The sequence below is a fragment of the Urocitellus parryii genome, chromosome 4 (assembly GCF_045843805.1).
Source record: "Urocitellus parryii isolate mUroPar1 chromosome 4, mUroPar1.hap1, whole genome shotgun sequence".
Classification (NCBI taxonomy): Eukaryota; Metazoa; Chordata; class Mammalia; order Rodentia; family Sciuridae; genus Urocitellus; species Urocitellus parryii.
In genome coordinates, this window is record NC_135534.1 from 79986755 (window position 1) to 80011490 (window position 24736).

General features: G+C 36.5%; 1 protein-coding gene across 1 annotated transcript; it reads right to left on the bottom strand.

Annotated features, from left to right (window-relative positions):
* Nucleotides 1-1050: 1050 nt before the first annotated feature.
* On the bottom strand, nt 1051-10956 carry LOC144254304 (tripartite motif-containing protein 64-like). Its single transcript, XM_077797307.1, has 7 exons — nt 10546-10956; nt 9694-9789; nt 8806-9045; nt 8074-8096; nt 7083-7180; nt 5894-6043; nt 1051-1487 (listed from the first exon to the last, which is right to left on the bottom strand). Exons 1-7 carry the CDS (start codon nt 10954-10956, stop codon nt 1051-1053), a joined length of 1455 nt encoding a protein of 484 aa, XP_077653433.1.
* Between the last annotated feature and the right edge of the window lie 13780 nt (nt 10957-24736).

Here is a 24736-nt window from a genome sequence, read left to right on the forward strand (position 1 = left end):
GACTCTATTTTCTCTCTGACCCTCTATCTACTCTCAGCTTCACCAGAGGATTATTTCTTGCCTGTGTTCAAACTCTGGCCAGTCATCACCACACTACTTTTGGGATCTACCAGTATAACTCCCTAACTAGCTTGTTTGTACAGGTCATCACCCCTCTAAAGCATGCTGTGTCATCAGCAGGAAGCACTCTTTAAAGGTTCAGGACCACAACCCCAGAGGGTACCTGAGAAAGAGGCCTAAAATGTTTGTCTCCTAAGAATACCAGATGTGAGTTTAGAGATATGAACATCCCAGTTAACTAAATATTAGGTTTCAGATTAGTTTATAGAATTGTAATACAACTACTTCCAGAGAAAATCAACAAGATATTATGCAATTTTTGAAAAGATCAATTTGAAAATACTAATGCAAGCAGAAGAAAAATATCCTGAACACATTAAACTAACTAATTTAAATAAAACATTTCAAGATTGATACATAGACCAGAGGTAAAGCTGTTAATAGAGCATGGCAGCCCACCCCGTGTGTACAAGAGATTTAATTTTTTTAAAAAAATGGTCTCTCAAAGATTGCACTGCTTGGTTTTCATAAAGATCAAGTTTTATGCAGTTTTCTGATTTACAGTAAAATGTACTGACTTAAAAAGATGTCTATACTTCAGCTATCTTCTACAATCTTTTTTTCTTGCCTATCTTCAAACTGAGATCTGGGTGTTTTTAACCTAATAAATGTTACATTGTATGTATATTCGTGACTCACAGTGTGTGTATTAAATGAAAAAGGATTCTCTAACAAGATATATTTTTTCAAAGGGAAAGATAAACAAATGGGTCTATGCAAAGTAAACATTAACTTTGGTAGATTTCAGTGTAGGACATTCTATAACAAACATATTTGCCATTCCCCCACTCCAGAGCTGTTTAACTTTCAAATTATGAAATTCAAGTTAAGAATTTTAAAAATCTTTTTCAGTGAGACTTTATTATTTCAGCATTTGTTTTTCATTTCACAGGATTTTCAACCAAGTTCTGAGTGCTTAAAACTCTGTGACTAGTCTTTGGGAGCTTGGTTAGCAACATCTGCAACACCTGTGGTAGAAGAATTTGCTGTTAACACAGGCAGCAACTGATGCAGCTGTCCAAACACAACAATTGCATTTGTCAGATGGTCTGCAGCTTTCTCAAGTTTGCCTTGAGGTAGTAACTCTTCACCAAGCTGTATTTCTTCAAGGAAGACTTTATGAACAGCTTCAGAATCTTTAAGATCCTGTAATTTGGAAAACCCACTCTCTCCTGTGCAAACTTCTGATTTTCTTTTCATTCCCAAAGTTTGCTCTTGAAGTTGGAGGTGCTCTTCCTCTTGCAATTGAAGTAAATGCTGTAGCAGATGATGAGCTCTACGTACCCTTGTGGTCCTTGCACTGCTTGGGCTCACCCCTTCACCAGGTACAAGGAGTGCCACTGCCCTGTACTCAGAGTAGATGGTGGCTGCACTGACAGAGAGAGGAAGTTTAAAGAATTATTGTTTATGGTAAAGTTCATGTAGTAATTGTTTTTCACTCATCAGGCTTTGCTCTGCTTTAAATACCATAAATTGTAGTTCCCTGAAGTTACCTTCTTAGATTCCTTTGCTGCTTTCTCTTTAATTGGGATGTGTGTATTTTCTTAGTCCTTAACTCACCATACCTGGTGCTTTGATCTATCATAATTATATTGAGTCCAAAATTGTTATCAAGACATGTCAGAAACTCAGAATTCATCTGACTTCTAAATCCTGCTTAGTTTTTCAGCATGTTGCGTTTTTGCTTGTTAACTAAGTACTCAACAGCCCACATCCTTCCCCTTTGTATTTAGTGTTTTCCTTGCTTCTTCTCCATCAACTCACAATCATAAATTTGATGCCTAGGAAGAGTGTCAAAAGGCTGCCAGGCTCTTGTGTAATTTTAATAAATTTTCTTTATAATTAAACTTTCTTAAAGTTTGCAGCTTGTTAAACACAAAATAAGTAGAGATGATAGACTAGTGGAGGAGGAAATAGAATTTGCCAACTGATGGCCTCCATTTTGACAAGAGAAGATGAGGTTATTTCAAAGACAAAGGTCTTTGAAAGACTCATTTTGTATATAATTTATGGATTAAAAGAGAGGGCCCAGACATAAGCACAGACATCTAAAATCAACTGATTGTTGGTAAAGGTACCAAAATCAAATATTGTGTTTTTAATTATATGAAGGTTTATTTTTTCATATAGTTTTCCTCTCTGAACAGTTCTTGAGAGAACAACAGAATATATAAGTTTAATAAGGTGAATGTTGGATAAATGATTTTTTTTTTTTGTAGCAGAGATTGAACCCATGGGTACTTCACTACGGAGTCATATTTGTGCCTGGGTTTCACAAATGTGCTCAGAGCCTTGCTAATTTCTGGAGGCTAGCTTTGAAATTGCAATCCTCCTACCTCTATCTCCAAGCTACTAGGGATTACAGATGTGTGCCACTCACCAGGCATGACAGAAAATAGTGAGGCTGAGCTCATTAGTAGAGTACTAAATCTAGGCAGCAGTGGATTCTGGTGGATGGAACTGAGTATAATTCATACCCATCACCACTAAAAGAATGATTTAAAAAAAAAAGGTCTCATAAGTTTTAAACATGGTCATGAGGTCTAATTATCTCACCAAAGGCTTATTTTAGTGGAAGAATTGATGACAAATTTTAAGTAAAAAACAGTAAGCCTATATTCTATATATATATATATATATATATATATATATATATATATATATATATATAGTAATTTTTCCATATACTAGAGTGCGTCCTGAAAGAAAAGTAACAGTTTAATGTATTTGGAAACATAACTTTTTAAAATTATATTTCTCATCTGCAGCTCTTCTGATCATATATTGGAGATTATGTTTTCATTGCCATCCCTCACTGTTTTCTAAGTCATTACAAAATTACATTGTTGACACTGTTTTTTTTTTTTTTAATGTGGTTATAAATCACTCAAAATATAGTTTCTGTGTTGGGGGGGGCTTCTAAAAATTATGCAGTTCACATATCCTTTCTGATCTGTTAAAAAGATAAAGCTCAACACATGTGATACGAAAAGGCTAAAATTGAGATTCGTTTTTCCAACTCAATAACTGTATGCCCCCTAGCCTTCAGTTTCCGCAACTGCCAAGGCTACTCTTTCAAAATCGCTCTTCCACCCTGGGTTCCAAAATCAGTCGCGCTTGGGCATATGGCTACATTCACATCCATAGTCTTATTGTTATGTTTCTAGTGACCAAATGTGATCACGAAAGGGATGTCCATGGTCTACAAGTTTGCATAAAAAGCTCCATATGCAAGCAAGACTTATAAGGTGGCCAATTTCAGGACACTCTGAAGGCTGGCCCTATGTATGACATAAGACTTCAGCTTCTTCTGAGAAATCTTCTGAAGGTGGAATGGCTTTGTTATCCTAGTAATGCCAGAATCCATCCACTGTGAGGTGTGCGAGCAAATCCATTTCCTCCTTAACACAACACATAGTCTTTTCAGTTTAACCTTCCAAACAGGTTTCTGGTCATCACCTTCTTAATCCACATTTGAATAACCTGAGCCTCCTTCCTCTAGGTGGTCCTCTTGGAATAGCTGCTCAGATTCCACCTCAGTCTTAGCCGTGCTTCTATTTTTACCTCTATTCTCGAGTATGGGGCATAACAGTCACCTGGCAGAGCAGTGGGGGTTGCCACAGGAAACAGGAGAAACCAAAGGTTAGGTGTGGTTGCCTTCTCCTTTGGAACAAAACGCAACCACTTTGAACTGGCACATTTTTCTTCATTTGATGTGGATTTGTAAGAAAGTGAACAGACTTGTTTAGTTGAGGAGGGCTCAGGGATCTGACTGACTGCCAAGACAAAAATCTTCATCCCATCTCCAACACTTCTCAGTTGTCTGCAATTCTGTCTCAATGGGTCTACTCATGGTGCTGGGCCACCCACCTGGGAAACCCTTTTTCATCTTGCATACCACCAAGGTTGTATAACTGTTGAACCAACAGCACATCTCAGGAAGGAGGCTTTAAACCCATGGCCCTTTCAGGGACTTTCAGATGCAGCCCATAAAATATTATGAATCTGGAAATCACCTAGTACTTGACTTTTATTAAAATTATTTATTAGTATTTTCTTCCTTTGTTATTTGCATTTTGGGAAGTATTCTTAGTGCTGTACTGGTATTTGTTGATATAACTTTTATTGGTTCATTAATCCACTCTTTCACTCCATTTGTATCATCACTCCATTTGTATCATGTATTACCTTCTTTTTTTAAGAGAGAGAGAGAGAGAGAGAATTTTTTAAATATTTATTTTCTAGTTTTCATCGGACATAACATCTTTGTTTGTATGTGGTGGTGAGGATTGAACCCGGGCCACATGCATGCAAGGCGAACACACTACCACTTGAACCACATCCCCAGTCCATGTATTACCTTCTAAGAATTGCATTTTGGATAATAAGAATATGGTAGTACTACTCTTCTGATCTTGGAATTTGGAATCGAGGGGCAATAAGTAAATATCAATTTGAGGAGCATTTGTTGCATATTAGAAGATAGTATAGTATACTTGGAGTGTGGAATAAGAGAAACTATCCTGGTATATGGAGGCAGGATGGCTTTCTTGACAAACCTTTGAACTGAGATATGATGAATGACTAGGACTTGCAGAAATTATCTGTCAGATACCTAGATCTATCCAGCTAGGTCATACTTGAGAGAAATCTAATCACTTTAGCTGCTTTCTGTTCATTAGTAAGCTAAGATATAAATCATTTCATCCTTCTGCCACAGGTTTGATTTAAAAAATGTATATTAAACTCATAGGTTGCATTGTTGATGAGCCTTGAAAGTTTTATACTAAGTGAGAAAAGATACAAAAACAACACATATCCATTTTCATGAACTTTCTGAAATACACAAATCCATAAAAACCTAAAGAGTTAAGAGAATTCCAGGTAATGCGAAGTGGGAATGAGTGGGAAGTTAATGTTAATAGGTATTGAATTTCTTTGAAGGGACTGAAAAATAACCTCAAATCATTTAATGGTGGTTTCACAACACTTTATTAAAATAAAATTGAATGAAGAAATTTATAAATTCAATGTGGTTATCACAATTTATGGCCATAAAATGATTATCCTTCCTTAAGTTAAAACAGACCCCCAGACATCATGTGTAGGCATGTAACATAACATGAGAAACTCCCAAGAACACAGTTTCTTCAGACTTGGGCACTCACCAACAAATTATCATAGTTTTTTGAATTTTCTCAGTTTTTTCTTTCATTTTTACAAATTTCTTTCTTTATTTTTTCTTTCCTCATTACTGTGGATGAACACAGAGACTCACACAAGTTAGGAAAGTGCTTTACTACTGACCTTCAACTGTCCTTTGACCCCCATTTTTATCTCTATTTTAAATGTCCATTCTGTCCTCAAAACTTGTGGTCCTCCTGCCACAGCTTCCTGTGTAGCAAGGATTAAGGGCATGTGAAACCATGCCTAGGAAAACCTCAATTTTATGGAGAACCAAAGACAACAAAAGGAGTTAGAGGGGATGTGAAGGAGGAAGAAAAGAAACTGTAAATGAGGGATCCTCGGCAAATATCATAGAAGCTCAGAGTTTCATTTTCATAATCAAGAAATACTCCAACTCGACCTGCAGGCCTTTGCAAATAATGAATTACAGATGGGGAGTTGGTGGAGAGAATACAGTGATTGTTCCTCTTCAAGGAAAATAAGACAAAACCTTTCTTAAATTCAAAACTGTCACTTGTAAAATTTTTACACACACCTATAATCCAGTTGGAGGTGTTCCCCACATCCACCTCCCAATAGTGTTTACCAGAGTTAAAAGCCTCAACACCCCATATAACATAACTCTCCAGTGTCTGGGGATTTTCATTTGCACCATCACCTCCAAATAACCTATTTCTAATTTCATCAGGAAGACTCATATAGCGATTGGCCCATCCTTGAATAAGTCCATTGTGTACTGCAAAAAAAAAAAAAAAAAAAAAAATCAGATCAGTAAATGGTGTCTGCATGCCTTGGGCGAAGATTATCTACCTAATCAATCTCTTTATTGACTCCTCCTTAAAGAAACTCTAGAGAGTAGAGAGATTTCAAACTCAATCATGTATGAAGAATGGTTCCTATGCCCTCATTAGCACCCAGAAATCTTTAAATTATTTTGGCAATCAAAAGAAAACTGAAGGTATTCTCTGCTGTATGAAGGGTGATTTAATATCTACTTTTGGATGGTTTGTTTCAGAAAAAAACCCCAAAGTCCTTTTTTCTTTAATCGAAATCTCTTCTTGAGTTGTTTTAATACCATTAATAAGTAGACATCACTTTGCTATGATTGTGCCCGCTTCATTATCACACATCAAATAATTTGAGGGAAAGCAACCATCTGTACCCTTTACTGAAAAGAATCTCTGAATTACATTATCTACTGAGACCATACATTCAATGAAAGTTGGATTTCAGCCTTCTGATATCTAGACCTCTTCTCTAGTGGGGCACAAACATGTCTGGGTCATGTTCAAAGATCACTTACCTTTCAGTTGTTTTGATTTCCATCTGATGGTATTAAAATTGTTCCATTTATGAGAAATTTAGTCATTTTTTGGTTATTAAAAACTTATATTTTATAAATAGTAATTATTATTTGCTCATTGCACATCATAAATAAACTTGAATATATAATAGATTGAAAACCACAAATATCATATTTAAATCTTCAAAATTAGAATAAACTAAAATACTTATGGCTGCTCTGAGAAGTAAGCATTGTATTGCTTAATAGCCACAAAACACCAATAATATTTCTTCTCTTGTACTGTTTGTATCATAATTAAAATATGTATCTGAACTACAAGTTAACCAATGTGGTCTTGATCATTGTATTATGACCAGACAGGAAAAAAAGATATAAATGTTTTCATTTCAAAAAATTAAAAATGGAAAGCATCTTTTTTGAGGAACCTACTAATATAATTGAGCCTGAATGCCACAGGGCCCATTCCTACCTCGGAACTTGTTCAGCATATCCAAGATTCCAGTGATGTGTAATGAAGAGAGCTCTGGGTTCACTGGCTGGAGCTTCTGCATCTCCAGCAACTCGATTCTGTAAAGAATGACATCAGTTACACTTTCAAACCAAAGATCAAACATAAAATCATTACAAAATTACCACTTTTAATCCAAGATATTGTAGAAATTGCCCATGTTGGTGAATTAGGTATACATTTTATTCAACACTCTTGGGATTGTATAATACTTTTTTTTTTCTAAATCACATGCACTAATATCGACTCTTTATTCTTCTCAAACATTATCAAACTTAAAAAAAAAATTGTCATCCCCTCCCTGTATTTCTGAATCAACCTTGGGAAATGCAAAGATCCTGGATATCTTACAGAAAGCAGATTGTTCAACCTTTGGGACTTTGGTCCACAGAGGTCACCAATGATACAGTCATTGGTTTATAAATGGGAAAGTTCCTTGAGCCAACAACTTTGATGATTTCTGCCCATGGAGGGAATCTAGTACAGCCTGGTAGCACTGATCCTGAGGGTTCTCAGGCAGCCCTTCCCCTCTGAAAAAGGGCTTTGCCATGATGAAACAGGATCTGGTCATTGTTACTCATTATAATGAAGCCCTCCTCTTTTTCCCATCCTAGGGAGTATTATTCTTTCCTATCTTGTTTATATTCTACCTCACTAGAATTGGATTCTTTTGTGTGATACCTTATGAAAATCTCCTTTGTCAGGTTTATTGAGACTGGGTAGAAGGAATGGGTGCAAAAAAGCCCAGAACACCAAATCATTCTTAGGTATAGTTGAATTCATCCACAAAAGGTCATTTTTGAGACCAAGGAATATATTACCTCAGAGCTTCTTTTCAAACAAAATATTAAACATCTACAGACAAAGATGTTAATAACTGAAAACAAAAATTTCTCTTCTTCAAGATAAAAACAATTTTTTCATAAACCAGAGATTACTACATAAAACTCACCTTTCAAATATGTCCCCTAAGTCCTAAAAGGAAAAAAGAAAGAGATAATATTAATAAAGTGAACACTGTTTTTCTGCATTCTCTCTGGTACTTTGTTCTCTCTCTCTCTCTCTCTCTCTCTCTCTCTCTCTCTCTCTCTCTGTGTTTATTTGTGTGTGTAACATTTTTTTTTCTCTGAGTAATCATGTTAGACTATGTTAATACCAAAGCCAAAATTAAATGTGAAAGACAGCCTTGGTGTGCACTGAGAAGGATGGAGCTTACAAAGGATCTGTGCACTGATGCAACAGGAACTAGTTTCCAGTGTCACTCGACTCCTGTCTTAGTTCCCAAAACAGATTTGACCATCTCTGAAAATTAAAACTAAACAGGGATCTATTTGAAAAATAGTGCATTGTAATTGATTAACAAACTCTGTACATCTTGTCTAAGAGAGGGGCAAAGCCTCAGCTGCTTTTGGGCAGGAGAACAGAGTGTGATAATGGAGTTGGGAAACATAAACTGAATATTTCCTCAACAAAATTAACTTTCCTATGATCACTGAGTTTTGGATAATTCTCTGTGTGTATCATACTCTAAATGACTTACAGTCTCTCAAGATTAACAGAATATACAAAGACAGTGATTGGACAATGATGGGTGTAAAGGATCTCCTGTCACTCAGCTCAGCACAGTGGGGTCTGCAGACAACAATGCCCAGACAAGAATTCTTCTCTCTCAGGAAAAACCCACCTTGGTCACCTGGAGCAACTCCATGTCAGATTTGTGGCACAACTCCATCAGCTCTCTGTACATTTCCTTCAGCTTTTCTCTGTGTTGGGCCATTCTGATTGCACTGTCTCTGAGTTGCTGTAAAATTTCCTGTGCTTCTCTTTCTAGTGTCTCCAGTTGAAATCTCTCCTCTTCAAGGAGAAACTGATGCATCATTTGATATTGAACTTGGATCATGTTCCTCCTTAAAACTACATAGTCCTGCAGATATATTCATTAAAAAAGATTACATTCAAAAGAAAATGTAAAACTTCAAATATTATTGTCTCAACATCAAGCAAGTACTTCATATCCTTTCCACCTGATGCCTGCAAAGTGTCTTAAATATTTACTAGTACTGTCTACTGGACTTTCTGCTTCTTGTCTCTCTCCTGATTAAATCAAGATCTCTGCAGGATCCCAGCCTATCTCCCTATGATGCCACTTCAGTGTTCTTAATGAATTATTTCTTATTTACCTCAATCTTCTCTTTTATTTTTGTTCGTTGTCTGATTCTTCTACATATTTTAAAATATTTATATACACACTGTTTTGTGAATTTAAAAAATATTCCACTTTGCCCATAGCTGAAAATCTATTTCTCTTCCGACTCTAAAACTAAGACTGTCTTATTCTCAGTGTCTGGGAAGATTTATCCAAACCTCCAAAGTTGTACAAGAAAAAACAGTCATACCTCATTCACCCTTTATACTAGTATTCTTAACACTAGCTTGTGTTGGCCACTACATTTTTAATATTACTAGATGTCACTGCCTTGTCTGAGAGGAAAACACTATCCTTCAATGTTAGCTCCAATTCAGCTGATAGCATCATTTTAATCTGCATAAAAATAAAACCTTTCAAACTTACCACAAAAGACTCAGATTTTCTAATTTCTTTATTTAGATTATCTTGCATCTCCTGAGTCTTTTGCCATAAAGGATCCATTTTCTTTACAATTTTCTCCTGCAAAATTACCATAGGCTTTAGTGATTGGGAAGACAGTCTTGTAGGCTTCATCTTTTGTGTGATAGAATAAAGCAGTGTTTGGCAGAACAGTAATCTTGAGTTTTAAAGAGTCAATTTTTACAAAATAGTACAAATTAATTTTACTATTGGGTAAAGTAGAAGAAAAAAATAAGATTTTTAAAGGAGTCCATAAATAATACAGTCTATTTTCCAAGAAAGCAGTTTTTATATAGTCTCACTATAAAAGGGTTTAGGCTTCAGTAACAGAAGTTCATGTTCCTAGTGCTAGCCATCTGCTGTACTGATGCCCAATATCACACATTTGGACAATATATTTACTTTTTAATTTGTTTTTTGGTACTGGGTACTGAAAAATATTTTCACACATAGTACTCAATAATTTACCTCTGCACTATATCCCAGCCCTTTAAAAAAAGAAAAGAAGGAGAATGTCTTGCTAAGCTGCCCAAGTTGGCTGCAAACTTAGCATCCTCCTGCCTACATTTGCTGAAGAGCTAGAATTATTGGCATAGCCACCATGTCCTGTTTTTAGACAATATTTCTAGAGAAAATTCCCTTCATGAGAATTTAACTTATTTATGATTTTAGTGTCAAATTGATCAGCATTTATATAGCACATTTTCAGGGAAACATCACCACCTGTACCATCTGCATGCTTATCCACCTCATTATCAGGAGTCTTCATTCTTCTCTTTGATCTGGACCCTACAGGTTCTAGGTGACATCACTCACCCTGTTCTCCTCTGCCATGCAGGCAACTGGGCTGTAGCTATGAACCAAACGTTCGGGTGATTCAGAGCAGGGTGCCGAGAGCAGGCTCATCTCCACCTCGAAGAAGAGCCCCTTTGTCTCCCCATTTCTACTGCAGATCTGCTCCCCAGAGCTGCTGACAGAGAGAGGTCTGGCCAGTCTGGCGTGAGAGGCCAGCTTCTTGAGGGCAGTGTTGGTCCTGTAGTCTGTCTTCTCTGCTATTTTTCTGCACTCAGGGCAGCACCTGGGTGTTTGGGCTTCGTCCCAGCAGAAGTAGAGGCAGGGTCGGCAAAAGGTGTGTCCACAGTCTACAGTGACCGGTTCTAAGAAGTAATTCACGCAAATGGAGCATGTGAGTGCACTCTGGAAGTCTTGCAAGGCATGAAAATCCATGTTTCTGAAACCAAAAATATAGAGGGTGGAGCGAGAGGAAAGTGGGAGACAAGAGAGTGTCATCCTTCTATCTTGAAGAAAAAATTACAATTATAAAAGGGCTTTGGTCACTGCTTTTTCAGTTGAATCATGCATAATCTTTCTATTAACTTCCTGCAATACAAATCTAGATATAAAAAATATGGACAGGTTGAGTATCTTCTATGACACAAATGACAAAATGAGATGAGCATGATCTAGATTAAAAAAAAAAACTTCCTCATTAATTTGGGAAAGTTTAATACTGGGACAAATAAAGTTTAGGATGATTTCAGACTTACTTACATTACGTGTTTGCTCTGGATACCCATGAAAATCAGTCTCTCTCTCTCTCTCTCTCTCTCTCTCTCTCTCTCTCTCTCTCTCTCTCTCTGATTCAATGACTAGAGTAAATGTAAAGACAGTCTTTATGACAAATATCTATGCTTTCCACCTCTCAACCCATAGATGTACTTTCCTAAAGACAATTAAAAGTAAGTTTAATTCATTTGAAGATTGTTTGACTTAATCACTGTTGGCTTCAACTTACAACTCCCGAAACTACAAACAGGTAAATTTAGGCTTCAAACCATAATTAACCAATATATTTCAAAAAAGAAAATGAAAGTGGGAAGTATCAATGCATCTCTTAACCAGCTATTTTGGAGGCTGAGGCAGGAGGATTAAAATGTGAGGCCAACTTCAGCAATTTATTGACATAATGTCTCAGAATAAAAAATAATGGGTTGCAAGTGTAAGTCAGTTGTAGAGAAATCCTGTCTTCAATCCTTATTATCAATAATAAATTAATTAAGTTTTAAATTGAAAATTAGAATATAAATTCTGGGGATGTAATCAGTGGCAGAGCACTTGCCCAGCATTTGTAATGTCCTGAGTTTTAACCCAAGGACTGAATAGGAAATTAAAAGAAAATTTCTATTACTTCTCATTAAAGACAATAATATTTCTCAGAATCAGGTCTGAACATCAGAGTGCCTTCATATTTTCAGAAGATGGATGCACATTATACAGTAATAATCAGCAATAATTCATCCATTGTTATTTAAAATAAAATCAACAGGAAACCCCAGTGCAGTGGCACATGCCAACTATTCCAGCTGTTGGAGAGACTGAGGCAAAGGGACACTAAGTCCAAGGCCAACCTGGGCACCTCAGTGAGTCCATTTCAAAATGAGTTGTAATTCAGTGGTAGATTAGCCCTGAATTCAATCCCCAATACCAAAAAAAAAAAAAAAAAGATTGGTGACAGTGAGAGAGAGAGAGAGCATTAATTTACAATGGTAACCAAGGTGCTTTCCTCTCCAGGGACTACCCTTCAGTTTAGAGATGCATTGATGATCAATTCATCTTAATTTCTAGTTTTTTTATCTAGTGATCAAACTTCCCACTTGAAAACCTCTACAAGTTTGTTGCATCCACTGGGGTACTTGTCAAATCTAGTTTGCAAACTGAAGGTTTTAAAGGGACAGCAAATAAAACTTTCACATCAAGAGTTTTACAACCAAATCTATGCCTTAAAATTCTAAGCCAACCATGGTGGCACACGCCTTTAATCCCAGCGGCTCTGGAGCCTGAGGCCAGAGGATGGAGTGTTCAAAGCCTGCCTCAGCAAAAGCAAGGAACAAAGCAACTCAATAGGACGCTGTCTCTAAAAAAATACAAAATATGGCTGGTGACATGGCACAATGGATGAGTGCCTCTGAATACAATATTTGGTACTCACTAAAAAAAATCTGAATAGATGTGCATAATACTATTACATGCTAAAATATGTTGAACATTTTAAGCATTTTAAGGGTTCTGAATTTGATAAAACTGCAAAAATATTTCATTTCAGACCTGGAAAATCTGATAAAACACAAGGTAATAGAATAAAAATTATTCAGATAACTTTACAGAGACAAATATTATTTAAAAGGTATATATATATATATATATATATATATATATATATATATCAGCAAAAACAAAGAAGGTTTTTACTTGGACAAACCCAATTAAGTTGAAAAGTAAATTCAAACAATTTTTAGGAAAGAAAGTAAACTGAAAAGCCTTTCTTCTAAGTACCCAACTTACCAGAGTTCGCTCTAAGAAAACTCACGTCTGGAAGAGAAGAAAATTTGTCAGTAACACTCAGGTCTCCAAAGCTCAGCAGCTGAAAATTTGGGCTGTTCCTTAGAGGAACCTCAGAGGAAAAACCGTTATCCAGAGAAGTGCCCTACTTAAATACCTGAGACTCACCTAAGACCACACCCACTATAGGTTACCTCTTCTAAAAGTGCTGGATTACACTATGAGATCACAGTGATTGGCTTTATATAATAGAGTAAACAACTTTGATGAGATTTGGGGTAAGACACAAGAAAGTTCACATGACTTTGGTTTTCCAAAGAGACATTTTAACTGAAACAATTATTTTATTAAATGATACTTTGTTTTACAACAATAACATCTCAATTAAGTAAACATTGATTTATTTTTCTACTGGTGTTTAAAGTTTGAAATATCTGATTGATTTTGATTTCTTGCTTTTCTGATACTTCTTTGTTTTTCACTTTTTGTTCTCTCTCTCTCTCTCTCTCTCTCTCTCTCTCTCTCTCTCTCTCTGTCTGTCTTTGGTACTCCTTACCACTGAACCAACAGTCAAAAACATTGTATGGCACAGTGGTGCACGCATTTTACCTCAGCTATGGAAATGTCGTTAAGTGGTAGAGTATCTTCAAAAGTATTAAGGAAATAAGCCTTCTCAAACCTACACTAAATTTGGGGTAAATTTTTTCTACTCAATTAAAGAAATGTTTAGTTAACGAAAAGCAGACCTGTGGCAGAGTTAAGTTTAGGACTTTCTTTTGTTATAAACTGAGATGGAGCTTGGCAGTGTGATAGACGTAAACTTTCAAGTTCATCCACTTTGTGTTTCTTTGGCATCTACCAAAGATCTGTTTTTATAAAACCGAAGTGTCATAGGCAATTTCATAAAGAGAAAGATCTGCCCTAAATCTGATGGATTGAATTTTTTAAAATTTCAGATAAGAAAATGATAAGATATACAAACACTCACACTCACACACACACACACACATATAAACAGAGCCATATTGTACTAAGAATGATGAAATAATAGAAATCAACATGTTAGAGGAATAGTGAATGATTCTACTTCCAATAAAGCTTCAGAATTATTCTTCAGTGTTTTTCTTGTTCTCAAGTATTTTTCTTGTTCTCAATTGTTTGATTATATATTTTTTTTGTTCGTTCATAGTATTGGAAACTGGTTCCAGTGGTGCTTTGCCACTGGGTTATATCTCCAGCCTGTTACAGTTATTTATTTTGAGACCAGGTCTTACTAGGTTGCTTACAATCTCACAAAATTGCTGAGTCTGGCTTCAAACTTGCAATCCTCTGTCTCAGCCTATTGAGTTGATGGAATTAAAGGTGTGTAGCACCAAGCCAATCTTTAGTCCTCGGTCTTAAGTAACACCCTGGTTTCAGGTTTTTAGAGATGGAAAATATTAATGAGAAGCTTAATTAAGTTCTTCTATACTTGATTTTCTGAGTTAATCCCAAGACATAGTTAGGGTACTAGGTAGTCTTGAGCTCTTTATTCTCTCCTAGCTTAATTTTTTAAATCTTCTTTTTCTTTTTTTCAAGCTTAATTTCATTCTGAAAAAATTAATTTCTCCATAATTTTAGCACTTCAGAAAGGTGTTATGAATATTAAAAGAGCCAGGATTAATGCATTAACTGGGGCACAGTAAGCACCCTATAAAGTTTTAGCTGTCATTAAGACAGCAAAAAATCCTAAAGACTTTAAAATCATTTATTTGCAAATACAAAATTTGTTATAAAAATTAGAATCAGTTTATAACAAAGAACTAGAGCAGCATTTCTTATTTTATTATGGCAACAAAGACCCCTGGAGCTGGTCTTGGGAGGTATTCATGAAATGGGATCATCCTTTCTTGGTTATGAATCTGAATCTCCCCACACTGAGCACCTGTGGGGCAGTAAGCCTCTGTTGTCAGTGTGGATGGGCTGCTCACTCACACACTCTCCACAGGGGAAAATGAGAATCAAATAACCCAAGGGCAAAGAATTGTAATCTGCTTTAACAAAGAAGGTACAGTTCTTTGGCTGTGAGTGAGGCACTTTTCTCAGGATTGGAAGTTTGTCTTGGTGGAGAATCAATAGACTTGAATGGCAGTTACTTTGGGAGCTGATTTCAAAATACTTAATTAATGCTTAACCTAGTCCCATTTAATTAGACCCTTCTTTTGTCAACACTTATGGATGACTGAGCACTAAGCACATAGTCTTTGATTTAAGCTACAATAAAAACATTGTCTACTGGGTGTCAGGGTAGCTGTGCAGTAAATCCTTCTGTTTTTCCATCACTGATTTTTGGCCTGTTATGACATTAACTGGATTCAATTGTCAGGACCAAAAACAAATAAACAAGTACATACATAAATGCTGTATTAGTTCAAAGAAGTGGTGCATTCCCTCAAATTTCATGATTAAATTAATATCTCCTGGAAATTGATCATTTAATGTGGGCTGCTATCAGTGTAATTGAAGATTTTGTTGGTTAGTATCTATGGATAATTTAGCCATTGTCCAATATGGTGAGTATATTTAATAATAATACATTGTGTGTTTGGAAAATAGTATAGCAGTGGATGTCAAGTATTTTATTTATTTATTTACTTGCTTACTTACTTATACATCATACATACATACATACCAAGGATAGAACCCAGTGGAACTTAACCACGGATCCAAATCCCCAATTTTGTAAAAAAAAAAAATTAAACCAAGGAGCATTCTTTAGGGCCTCACTGTGTTACTGAGGCTGACTTTGAACTTGTGACTCTCTGGCCTCAGCCTCTTCAACAGCTGTGATTATAGGCCTGAACCACCATGCCTGGAGGATGTTAAGTGTTCTTATTAAAAAATAGCTATGTGATGAATAGGTTATGCATAGATTAATTAGATAGGTTTGGTGATTTCACAATGTGTCTGTACTTCAAAGTATCATGTTTACATGAGTTAATATGATTTTATTGGTCAAATAAAAATGTAAGATCAAATTTAAAAGTTTTGTGAAATAGATTAAGTAACACTGTGCTACATTTGATTTTTTTTTTGAGAAAGAGGATTTTGTAATATTTATTTTTTTTAGTTTTTGGTGGACACAACATCTTCATTTTATTTGTATGTGGTTCTGAGGATCAAACCCAGCGCCTCGCGAATGTCTGGCGAGTGCGCTACCACTTGATCCACATCCCCAGCCCTGCATTTGCTTTTTAAAAGAAAATTTTTTTATACTGCCTCACTGTATTGCTCAGGTAGCCTCTAATTCCTGTGCTCATTTGAGTTAGAACTACAGGCACACACTATGATACCCACCATATATGGCTCTTAAAATATTAATGTTTAAGCATGACAGCCTCTGTCTATAAATCAGCTACTCTGGAAGTTGAGGCAGGAGGAATGTACAGTCCAGGCCAACTTTAGCAATTTAGCAAGGCCCTAAGTAATTTAGGAGATCCTCTCTCAAAACAAAATAGAAATAGTCCTGGGAACATGGATCAGTGGTCAGTACTCCTGGGAAAGAAAATTGTCAGAACCATAAGTAAATAAACAAATACATATATAAATGTTGGATTAGTTCAAAGAAGTATATCACTCCCTCAAATTACATGATTAAGTGTTGATGTCTAATGGAAATTGAGAGTTTAATGTCAGCTGCTTTCACTATAATTGTAGTCTTTTTTGTTGGTTAGTATGTATTTTATTCAGTGACTGATAAATTGGAATGCATTCTTTTATTCCTTATTTAGTAACAACATGTTCTAGGCATCAAGGATAGACCACTAAAAAAGCAGACAAATCTATGGAAACTAACTGCTCTCATGAAAGAGCAAATAAATACTTCTAGAGCAAGGCATTAAATAGATATGGTAAGGAATAATCACTTACCTTCAATAAGGTTGAGTATTATGAAGGAAAATACTGTTACTGTGATCATAAATGCTGAAGAGTTTACCCCTATTAGTATAAGAAAAAAAATCTGACTTTAGAGACAAAACATGATTAGGGTGTGGTGGGCAGGGATAATCAAGTGGGAAAAAGTGTAAGTTCAAATGACTGAACTGAACCATTGAGTGGGGAGTGAGCTGACTCAAGAGTGGAATAAATGAAGGATATAAAGTTAGACACAGCCAGAATATTCAGAACCATGGAGGTCCCTGCAAGTCTTAATTTTGAATACATTTCCCTATTGACTATGGAATTTTGAATACATTCCCTATGCCCATTGTTTTATGTATATAGAAATGACTTGTTGATATACACACAACTTAGAAAACAATACAATCTATTTAGAGACTGAGATCCTTCAATATTTAAAGAGTTCATTCAAAGCAATGGCTTAATTAAAATGGGCAAAGGATATCAAAAATTTCCAAACACATGAAAATATGTTCCATCTGATGCATGAAAGGACTCGAAATTTTCAAACACAGAACAGAGCAGAGCAGGTAGGACAGTGTGAAGGATGAGTTCCGGAGTCAAAGTGCATGCAGAGCGCAGGCAGAACTCTCGCCCTTTTGCTCTACCCAGGATTTGATGTCCTGCATCCAAACAGCTTCTATGATACTACTATGGCTCAGCGAGCCTATCCGAGCCCGCGCGCTGTAAGCTTCAGGTGGGAGAACCCGGGAGAGCTCGCTGCAGGAAAGCAGTGCTGCTGGACTGCTCTTCCTGGTTAGAGCTGCAGAAGGAAATTTATCAAGGAGCAGCCCTAAATTGGGACCCAGTTCTGTGTGAAAATATGCAAATTATGGTCCATTATTGGCTTCTGCCATCCACCCACCCTCAACTTCTAAACAATCTTGATTTCAGGGTCTCTGAATCTAAGATTTACCAGAAACAAACAAACAAATATCTTCGGGGTTTGAGAGAACATTGCCAGGTAACAAGTCCAATATTTTCCTCATTTGCGTGTTGGCAGTAGATACCAGTGAAGAGTGTACCTATTTGATTTTAGATGGAAGTGTACCCAGGTGGTTTTAGTTGGAAGACTAAAAGATCAGTGAAGAGTTCAAAGGAAAGTGAAAAAAACCTGAACCTTTCTTCTCTCTGTGATCAGTTTTCAGATCCACCTTGGAAGGAACTTGGGTACATTTTCTCAGAAAAGGTGGTCCTTATTTCTCTAGGCAGAATTAAAAGTCAGCTTTCCAAGTTTTTAAAATTGTACAAGAACCATCATTGTTTTCTCACAAACAATGCAAACACATATTTAGATTTTCCTTTGCAATTACACAAGAACCAGAAACTAATTCACCATGATTTTTTTAAATATTGAAAAACAGAATAATAAAATTAAATCCTTTTATTCTCAACACCCTTACAGCAACTTTATAAATACTTTGGGAAAATACATAGTAGGTTCTTTTTTATTTCCTATTTGTTTTTTTCTCCTAACTCAGGGATAATTTCCTACTGAACTACATCCCAGCCCTTTATTATTTTAAAATTCAATTATTTTATTTATTGGTACTGGGAATTGAACACAGGGGTGCTTTAAAACTGAGCTACATCACCAGCCTTGTGTTCGTGTAATATATATATATATATATATATATATATATATATATATATATATATATATATATATATATAATATATTCTTATTTTTAAATTCTCAGACAGAATTTAGCTAAATATCTTTGATCCTCACTAACTTGCAGAGGCTGGCCTCAAATTTGTGGTTCTCCTGTCTTGGACTCCTGAGTGCCTGGGATTACAGGAATGTGCCACAACTCTTGCTCAGATCTTCTTAATAAAAACAGATTTTCATATTTTACAGAGGAGTGGATGCTGTTAGAAAATTTGATTTAGAATTGGAAATAAATTCTTTGTTTTTGACGATTATGGACCCCTAGTACAGCTGTGCTTTTCAAATCCAAGATCACTTCTAGAAAACTTACCAGATCATAAATTGTATATGTACATATGTGTATGCTGGAGGACTAAAAGATCAGGTATAAATTCTCATTCCTTCTAAAACTCTTGCATTCCCACAGCTGAATCTTGGTGAGAAGTATGCCAGGAGGGGAGGCACCCAGATTTAAAGATCAACCTTGGTAGAGTGGCAATATGGTTTTATTCTTTTTAAAACACTATTTCTACAAATCAGTAAATAAACAAACGTTCTCACATTTTTTCCATTGTTCTTTTCTTTTTGTAATAATGAGCAAATAATAGGTGTCATAGTTTTGCACACCTGTAATTCCACCACTTGGGAGACTAAGGCAGGAGGATCTGGAGTTCAAGGCCAGCCTGAGAAATTTAGACTATATAAAAAACAAATATTATTAATCATAATGTGAACTCTGCCAGTATCACATGGAGGCCCTGATCCCTTCATGTTTGTCATATTATTACTTCTGCAGCAAGTAGTGGTGAGCCCACAATTTCTTAGGTGAGTATATAAAAGAGCATCTCTGACAACTTTATTATATCAAAACAAAGAAATATGTGAATTTTATTTACAATTAAATCTATACCTTAAAATTCTAAGCCAACCATGGTGGCACACGCCTTTAATCCTAGCGGCTCTGGAGCCTGAGGCCAGAGGATGGAGTGTTCAAAGCCTGCCTCAGCAAAATCAAGGAACAAAGCAACTCAATAGGACCCTGTCTCTAAAAAAAATACAAAATATGGCTGGTGACATGGCACAATGGATGAGTGCCTCTGAATGCAATATTTGGTACTCACTAAAAAAAAATCTAAATAGATGTGCATAATACTATTACATGCTAAAATATGTTGAACATTTTAAGCATTTCATGGGTTCTAAATTTGATGAAACTGCAAAAATATTTCATTTCAGACCTGGAAAATCTAATAAAACACAAGGTAATAGAATAAAAATTATTCAGATAACTTTACAGAGACAAATATTTTTAAAAAGGTATATATATCAGCAAAAACAAAGAAGGTTTTTTGCTTGGACAAACCCAATTAAGTTGAAAAGTAAATTCAAACAATTTTTAGGAAAGAAAGTAAACTGAAAAGCCTTTCTTCTAAGTATCCAACTCACCATAGTCCGCTCTAAGAAAACTCAAGTCTGGAAGTGAGGAAAATTTGTCAGTAACACTCAGGTCTCCAAACTTCAGCAGCTGAAAATTTGGGCTGCTCCTTAGAGGAACCTCAGAGGAAAAACCATTCTCCAGAGAAGTGCCCTACTTAAATACCTGAGACTCACCTAAGACCACACCCACTATAGGTTACCTCTTCTGAAAGTGCTGGATTACACTATGAGATTACAGTGATTGGATTTATATAATAGAGTAAACAACTTTGATGAGATTTGGGGTAAGACACAAGAAAGTTCACATGACTTAGGTTTTCCAAAGAGACATTTTAACTGAAACAATTATTTTATTAAATAATACTTTGTTTTACAACAATAACATCTCAATTAAAAAAAATTGATTTATTTTTCTAGTGGTGTTTAAAGTTTGAATTATCTGATTGATTTTGATTTCTAGCTTTTGTGTTCTTTTTGTGTTCATTTTTTGTTCTCTCTCTCTCTCTCTCTGTCTCTCTCTTTTTTTTTTTTTTTTTTTTTTTTTTTTTGTACTCCTTACCACTGAACCAACAGTCAAAAACATTGTATGGCATGCTGGTGCACGCATTTGACCTCAGCTATGGAAATGTCGTTAAGTGGTAGAGTATCTTCAAAAGTATTAAGGAAATAAGCCTTCTCAAACCTACACTAAATTTGGGGTAAATTTTTTCTACTCAATTAAAGAAATGTTTAGTTAACCAAAAGCAGACCTTTGGCAGAGTTAAGTTTAGGACTTTCTTTTGTTATAAACTGGGATGGAGCTTGGCAGTGTGATAGATGTAAACTTTCAAGTTCATCCACTTTGTGTTTCTTTGGCATCTACCAAAGATCTGTTTTTTATAAAACCCAAGTGCCATAGGTAATTTCTTTTTTTTTTTTATTGTTGGTTGTTCAAAACATTACATAGTTCTTGATATATCATATTTCACATTTTGATTCAAGCTGGTTATGAACTCCCATTTTACCCTGTATACAGCTTGCAGAATCACATCAGTTACACTTCCATTGATTTACATATTGATATATCTGTTGTATTCTGCTGCCTTTCCTATCTTCTACTATCCCCCCTCCCCTCCCCTCCCCTCCCCTCTTCTCTCTCTACCCCCGCTACTGTAATTCATTCCTCCCCCTTGTATTATTTTTCCCTTTCCCCTCACTTCCTCTTGTATGTAATTTTGTATAACCCTGAGGGTCTCCTTCCATTTCCATGCAATTTCCCTTTTCTCTCCCTTTCCCTCCCACCTCTCATGTTGTTTAATGTTGGTCTTCTTCTGGTGCTCTTCTTCCCTAGTCTGTTCTTAGTTACTCTCCTTAAGACATTTGGCATTTGTTTTTTAGGGCTTGGCTAACTTCGCTTAGCATAATCTGCTCTAATGCCATCCATTTCCCACCAAATTCTATGATTTTGTCATTTTTTAATGCAGAGTAATACTCCATTGTGTATAAATGCCACATTTTTTTTATCCATTCGTCTATTGAAGGGCATCTAGGTTGGTTCCACAGTCTTGCTATTGTGAATTGTGCTGCTATGTACATCGATGTAGCAGTATCCCTGTAGCATGCTCTTTTAGGTCTTTAGGGAATAGACCGAGAAGGGGAATAGCTGGGTCAAATGGCGGTTCCATTCCCAGCTTTCCAAGAAATCTCCATACTGCTTTCCAAATTGGCTGCACCAATTTGCAGTCCCACCAACAATGTACAAGTGTACCCTTTTCCCCACATCCTCGCCAGCACTTACTGTTGTTTGACTTCATAATGGCTGCCAATCTTATTGGAGTGAGATGGTATCTTAGGGTGGTTTTGATTTGCATTTCTCTGACTGCTAGAGATGGTGAGCATTTTTTCATGTACATGTTGATTGATTGTATGTCCTCCTCTGAGAAGTGTCTGTTCAAGTCCTTGGCCCATTTGTTGATTGGGTTATTTGTTATCTTATTGTCTAATTTTCTGAGTTCTTTATATACTCTGGATATTAGGGCTCTATCTGAAGTGTGAGGAGTAAAGATTTGTTCCCATGATGTAGGCTCCCTATTTACCTCTCTTATTGTTTCTTTTGCTGAGAAAAAACTTTTTAGTTTGAGTAAGTCCCATTTGTTGATTCTAGATGTTAACTCTTGTGCTATGGGTGTCCTATTGAGGAATTTGGAGCCCGACCCCACAGCATGTAGGTCGTAGCCAACTTTTTCTTCTATCAGATGCCATGTCTCTGATTTGATATCAAGCTCCTTGATCCATTTTGAGTTAACTTTTGTGCATGGCGAGAGAAAGGGATTCAGTTTCATTTTGTTGCATATGGATTTCCAGTTTTCCCAACACCATTTGTTGAAGATGCTATCCTTCCTCCATTGCATGCTTTTAGCCCCTTTATCAAATATAAGAAAGTTGTAGTTTTGTGGGTTGGTTTCTGTGTCCTCTATTCTGTACCATTGGTCCACCCGCCTGTTTTGGTACCAGTACCATGCTGTTTTTGTTACTATTGCTCTGTAGTATAGTTTGAAGTCTGGAATCGCTATACCGCCTGATTCACATTTCCTGCTTAGTATTGTTTTTGCTATTCTGGGTCTTTTATTCTTCCATATGAATTTCATGATTGCTTTCTCTATTTCTACCAGAAATGCCGTTGGGATTTTGATTGGCATTGCATTAAACCTATACAGAACTTTTGGTAATATCGCCATTTTGATAATGTTAGTTCTGCCTATCCATGAACAGGGTATATTTTTCCATCTTCTAAGGTCCTCTTCAATTTCTCTCTTTAGGGTTCTGTAGTTTTCATTGTATAAGTCTTTCACCTCTTTTGTTAGGTTGATTCCCAAGTATTTTATTCTTTTTGAGGATATTGTGAACGGAGTGGTTGTTCTCATTTCCATTTCAGAGGATTTGTCGCTGATATACAGGAATGCCTTTGATTTATGCGTGTTGATTTTATAACCTGCCACTTTGCTGAATTCATTTATTAGCTCTAATAGTTTCTTTGTAGACCCTTTTGGGTCTGCTAGGTATAGAATCATGTCATCTGCAAATAGTGATAATTTAAGTTCTTCTTTTCCTATTTTTATGCCTTTAATTTCTTTCGTCTGTCTAATTGCTCTGGCAAGTGTTTCGAGAACTATGTTGAACAGAAGTGGTGAAAGAGGGCATCCCTGTCTTGTTCCAGATTTTAGAGGCAGTGCCTTCAATTTTTCTCCATTCAGAATGATGCTAGCCTGAGGCTTAGCATAAATTGCTTTTACAATGTTGAGGTATGTTCCTGTTATCCCTTGTTTTTCGAGAGTTTTGAATATAAAGGATGCTGTACTTTGTCGAATGCTTTTTCCGAATCTATGGAGATGATCATATGGTTCTTATTTTTAAGTCTATTGATGTGGTGAATAACATTTATTGATTTCCGTATATTGAACCAGCCTTGCATACCAGGGATGAATCCTACTTGATCATGGTGCACAATTTTTTTGATATGTTTTTGTATCCGATTCGACAGAATTTTATTGAGGATTTTTGCATCTAGGTTCATTAGAGAGATTGGTCTGTAGTTTTCTTTCGTTGAGGTGTCTTTGTCTGGTTTCGGAATCAGGGTGATGTTGGCCTCATAGAATGAATTTGGCAGAGCTCCCTCTTTTTCTATTTCCTGAAATAACTTGAAAAGTATTGGTATTAATTCTTCTTTAGAGGTTTTGTAAAACTCCGTTGTATACCCATCCAGTCCTGGGCTTTTCTTGGTTGGTAGTCATTTGATTGCTTCTTCAATTTCATCCATTGATATTTGTCTGTTCAAATTGTGTGTATCCTCCTGACTCAGTCTGGGCAAATCATATGACTTAAGAAATTTATCGATGTCTTCACTGTCTTCTATTTTATTGGAATATAGGTTTTCAAAATAATTTCTAATTGTCTTCTGTATTCCTGGGAGCTCTGTTTTCATGAACGCCTCCGCACACTCTAGCTGTTTGCCATTCCCTGGGACCCTAAGTTTGTAGAGCTTGGGGCTGAGAACCCCCAGCGAATTTGCTTGCTCTCCGGTAGCCACGTCCCCCATGGCTGGTGCAAGGGACCTCAGTTGTCAGCACTGGTGGGAGCAGTAGCCGGGAGTTCCATGCCACGAGTCCCACGCCACTCCTGATTCCCTTGTTCTGGCTATCGAGCTCACGGGAGAGCTGGGAGTGGGGAGGGGCCCTTAAGGTTTCCCCACTGTGTGGAGAGGGAAGGCTAGGGGATTACACACCTGTTATGGCTGGTTGCAATGAAGTTATCTCCTCCGCCTCGTTTTGGTGATGTCAGTTCTTTGCCATGGTGGTATCCTATGCAAATGGTGACAGTTTGTTCCCTTTGCCGGGTGACCAATGCAACGGGTGGGTCCTGACTGTCTCTCCCAAGCCCCGTTTCAATCCTGTGGCCACTGCCTATGAAGGCTCTGTTGGCATTTACTTCCATAAGATCAGAAGGGCTGACCAGTTGTTTCGGTGGGATGGATTAGTGCTGAGTCATAGCAGTTTGGCTACCAGAAGCAGGCGAATGAGAGCTTGAATACAGCCGATCCCTGCTCAGTGTGTGTTCTGAGAGGCCCGGACTGTTCCCCCCAGATCCATGTCAGCTCTGCATTGC